The following is a 4,694-nucleotide window of genomic DNA, read 5'->3' as shown; positions in this document are numbered from 1 at the left end:
GTTTGCCAACGAGCCCTTCTCCGATTTTCAACGAGCTAGGGCACCGGACCGGGTGAGTGTGCATCGTACCTCTGCTACAGTGCACTCTGATAGATGCCAACGGGTAGCCGATGTGGAGGCACGAACCGGTCCGGTGCAACACAGAAAGGCTGTTGTCCTCTAACGACTACAATTGGGGGTGGGCTCTATATATACCCCCTTTGCCCAGCCATTTGAATGTGTGGAGAGCCCAAGAAGTTTGTCCAAGTGTAGAGACACGTATCCAAAGCTCCAAACACCCAAGTGCTTAATAGAATCACTCGGTCAGGTGCTTGGCGAAGTTCTTAGGTTAGTTATGCTTGCTCTAGGTTTGTTCCTAGGTTGTTGAGTGAGGTTAGAAAACCCATGAAAACTCCTCGGGACTTGCTTGAGCCATTATAATATTGTACCGAGTGGGGCAAGAGTCTTGCGAGACCACACCACCCGAGTTTGTGGTGTGGTCACCACCGTGTACCAAAGGGAATGAGGCCTGTAGCTTTTCAGTCGAAAGCTCGATAGTGAAGACAACAGGGAAGGTTTGAGAGGAGGCTAGAAGCGGAGCACCACTTGTGCATGGACATGCCTCACTGTTCTCTATGGAGTTACTCAACCAGGTGTTTGGCCCTCACGTGACTTTCCCTTTGAGTAGGGGCACCAACGAGGATTAGACAGAACCTTGCATGACTCTGAATACCTCGATAAAAATACTGGCGAGTCCATGGGAGTTTGCAATCTCTACCTTTGCTCTTTAGCTTCCGCATTTACATTGATTACTTAAGTTGCAATCTTTACTATTCTTAGTTTAGAATATAGGGTTAGAACTTAGATTGCATAACTCTTTTTGCGTTAGAGATAGCAACACTTAGACAAAACCTAGTTTGCACGTTATTGCTTCGTTATTTGCATAGGTTTTGTTTAGGATAATTATTTGTGGCCTGGATTAGCGAAAAAATTAGAAGTCTCAATTCACCCTCCCTCTCAGGCATACGTGTTTCTTTCAATTGGTATCAAATCCTGGTCCACCGCCCACTCATGACCTACGAACCCCTCAGGCCGCAGTGCACTCATGACCTATAAACCCCTCGGACTGTGGTGCATTTATGGCCCACACGCCCCCGGCCTACACGCACTCATAACCTATTGGACTAGAGCTGAGTGCATAGACCGCTGGTAGGGCGCGACACGATAAGCCACATTGAGCCCTAGACTACGGAGGCCAGGGGCAAGCATAGCCCAAATGATGGCGTTCAGGCCCCACGCTGCCCACGCCGTCCGCCATAAAGAACACGAGACAGCCGGACAACCCCGTGGCCACGAGCACACGTGGCTTCACTCTATGGTACAATGTTTGGTTTACTGCCGCCTTGTGGCTTCTTCCCAAGGAAGCCACTGCTAGCCGACCCATTCCTCAGCCTATAAAAGGAAGAGATGGCCCCCAAACCAGGGATCCCCAAACAGACAGATGCACACGCACACACACACGGATTGACCCCAGACAAGAAGGCCCCCAAACCGACCGACGAACAGGAGGAGGACGAACAGAAGCCCTGCCGCCAAGCCAAGACTTAGCGAGGACTACACTCTATAAACTTTAGCTCCACTTCCATCCCGATAAGAGACTTGGGAGCCTCTCCTTCTCACGCCTGCTTGTAACCCCTACTACGAGCTTTGATCATCAATTGTGCTGGTAGAGCAAGCCGCCGATGACTGAAAGTAGGGACATTCTGCCCGAACCATTATAAATCTTGCGCCCATCACGCACATCGTTCAGAGTCTAGAACACGTATAATAAATTTACTTGTCGGAGCGAGGTTCAAAACTCCAATAACTCTCAATTATTATGTTAAGAATCCACAATAAATCCACACTAAAAATCCACATACTACAACTGCATATTGACTACTTGTCCCAACTACTACATGCTATTAATGAGTAAGGGTCTTATAGGATGACAAAATCTGTGCCCCTAAAATTTATTGTTTTGGTATGAACTTTTATAAAAATGATTTTTCAACTCAACTCGTGACAAAAACTTCATGAACGTGTATCCTTTCAAACATTGTGAAGGCCGAGCATGCTCGCATCGAATTCAAATTGCAATAGTTATGCATTAATTTGTGGGAACAAGTCTACATAACACTCTGACCTTTAGAGGGTGGTCTACTTCACCCCTCACATTTAAAACCAGTAGTTTAACCTCCTCAACTTTACACAAAAATAGTACTAATAGTATTATTCAGTTCTAGTAAAAGTTTTAGCCTTATAAGATGAGAAATTAATGTGACACAAAAATATTAAACTCTTTTTATGTAGTTTTTGATTTTAGTAATTAATTTGTTACTCATAAAAGTTCAAAAAAATAGGACGGGTATAATATCAAATTACCGATTTTGTTTAAAATTATATAAATTTTGCACACCAGTAGAAGATAGGATTGAAAAAGACAAAATTAGTGTTACTTAAGTTAGTGCCACGTCAACAAAACCACTAATTAACATTTTCTATGGGTTATTTGTCTGGTTTTATAAAGCTAAGAGGGTTAAACAATCGATTTCAAAAGTGAGGGGGTGAAATAAACCACTATCTAAAGATCAGTGGGTTACGTAGACTTATTCCTTAATTTGTGGTATTTATCAGCTTTGATTTTCCACATGGAAGATTAAAAAAAAGTGATGTCCTTACCAACATAAACGGACATTGCCCAATTAGCTCCAAAAGTCACGGAGCTAAAAGAACTTAGGTTAGATCAATAAGAAAGGGGAGAAAAATGATACTCTCATATATGTCATATGAAATTGTCTATACTAGAAAAAGACAGCGCCCTATCGGGCACTGTATGAGACATATATGCATAAGTATCGGGCAAGGAGAAAATACGAACAATGAGACCCAAAAAAACAGCAGTGCAGCTAGGCGGCTAGCGCACAATACACATGAACTGGCGATTTGGCAGGAGTTATTCGAGATGTTGTGGCCCTTACAGGTACTTGAACAACAGGCCGCCGTGGGTGGCGAAGAAGGGGTCAAACACAAGGGACTCCACCGCCATAAGCTTGATCAGGATGTTGAGGGACGGGCCCAAGGTGTCCTTCAGGGGGTCACCAATGGTGTCACCTATCACAGCAGCCTTGTGGCAGTCAGATCCCTTGGGGCCGAGGGTCCTGGCATGCTCGCTGGCACCAGCCTGAAACAAGGAAAGAATGATGTTGAGGACAAAGTTAGCACTGCCCATAGATGGTAAGACATGGCGTTCGACAAGAGTTTTTCAGAACATTGACCTCAATGTACTTCTTAGCATTGTCCCATGCACCACCGGTGTTGGGAGCAAAGATGGCAAACATCAAGCAGAAATCCATAAATCCTAGAACAAGCAAACACATTGAAGTGCACAAGAAGGCAAAGCACGCACCTGCAGAAACCAGGGCACCAGCAAGAACACCAGAGAGAGTCTCAACACCGAAGAGGGTTCCAACAATGAGGGGAGTGAGCATGACCAGAGCACCAGGAGGAATCATCTCCTTGATGGAAGCATCAGTGGAGATCTTCACACAGGTTGCATAGTCAGGCTTGGCAGTTCCCTCCATCAACCCAGGAATGGTGTTGAACTGTCTGCGGACCTCCTCCTCCATCTTTAGGGCGACACTTCCAACACTCTTCATGGTCATGGCAGAGAACCAATAGGGAAGCATGGCTCCAACAATCAAACCAATGAAAACCTTGGGGGAGAGGACATGGACAACCTTCACTCCAGCTCTGCTGATGAAGGCACCAAAAAGCGCCAGAGACACAAGAGCAGCTGAACCAATGGCAAATCCCTGCAGTCGAAGGGCGCTTCCTCTGAAATGACCGTGAGAGGAAGAGGACTGACCAAGAAGAAACTCGCCACAATAAAGCTGAAACCTTTGCAGTCGAAGGGCGCTTCCTCTGAAATGAAGTAAGCTGAAACAGAGGATGAAATGACGAGAGATAAGAAACTTCCGATAGAAAACATTGTGCATGTTGCACAGAAATATATGAAAAGTTTTGAATTCGATACCAGAAAGTCAAGTGCTTACATGTCAGTGGACTCATAAATTGTGGTGCCAACAATATAGCTACAGACTGCACGGTTGCAATAAAACCTTGCGCTTTTCCCTGTAAATGACACAAACAGTGCATATGGTTAGTAACTTAGGATAAAAGTTTTGAAGTTCGAATCACTAAATAAACGCAGGGGAGGTCAGGTTTGTATATGTACCTGGTCAGTTGACAGTACTTCACCAGAAATCATCGCATATATCTGCAGAATTCCATATTTTGCATGTCAACAAGTTTATGAATACCACTGGAATGTACTCAAATATAAAAGGCATATTCTTTCTGATTTTTTTTGGACACTGCCACCTTAAAGATATTTTTTTAACTGTGAAAACTTGAAGTCATAGTGCAGATTTGACAAATCTGTAGGATTCACTTACTGCTGGTTTGGCCAGAACATAGATGATACCCAATGAAGAGCTAAAATATGGAACCTGCATGATATAGTAGCAGATAAATGGACAAAGCTTCTGTAACTGTACCACCAAGTGGTAAATCCATCAAGATGCGATATTTTTTTTCTTAGAGCATCAATTAGTTGAGGTTCGTTAACGAAAATATAAATCAGTTGATGACTTCAGTAAATTTGATTGGATACA

The 4,694-nt window shown here is 44.0% G+C and overlaps 1 protein-coding gene across 1 annotated transcript; it reads right to left on the bottom strand.

The window, feature by feature from the left end:
* Positions 1-2,882: 2,882 nt before the first annotated feature.
* LOC103648692 (pyrophosphate-energized vacuolar membrane proton pump) lies at positions 2,883-4,031 on the bottom strand. The gene is made up of 2 exons (XM_020548884.1): positions 3,297-4,031; positions 2,883-3,202 (listed from the first exon to the last, which is right to left on the bottom strand). Exons 1-2 carry the CDS (start codon positions 4,014-4,016, stop codon positions 2,996-2,998), a joined length of 927 nt encoding a protein of 308 aa, XP_020404473.1. The 5' UTR covers positions 4,017-4,031; the 3' UTR covers positions 2,883-2,995.
* Positions 4,032-4,694: the final 663 nt, after the last annotated feature.

Source organism: Zea mays, chromosome 2 (genome assembly GCF_902167145.1).
Source record: "Zea mays cultivar B73 chromosome 2, Zm-B73-REFERENCE-NAM-5.0, whole genome shotgun sequence".
NCBI classification, from domain to species: Eukaryota; Viridiplantae; Streptophyta; class Magnoliopsida; order Poales; family Poaceae; genus Zea; species Zea mays.
This window is presented reverse-complemented; position numbering and strand designations above follow the sequence as displayed.

What these genes read in the sequence shown, in the direction of transcription:
- LOC103648692 (XM_020548884.1), bottom strand. Translation starts at nt 4,016, where the DNA reads ATGCACAATGTTTTCTATCGGAAGTTTCTTATCTCTCGTCATTTCATC. An exon ending in ATGCTAAGAAGTACATTGAG is followed by an intron (nt 3,203 to 3,296) that starts GTCAATGTTCTG and finishes TCCTTGTTTCAG; the next exon opens with GCTGGTGCCAGCGAGCATGC.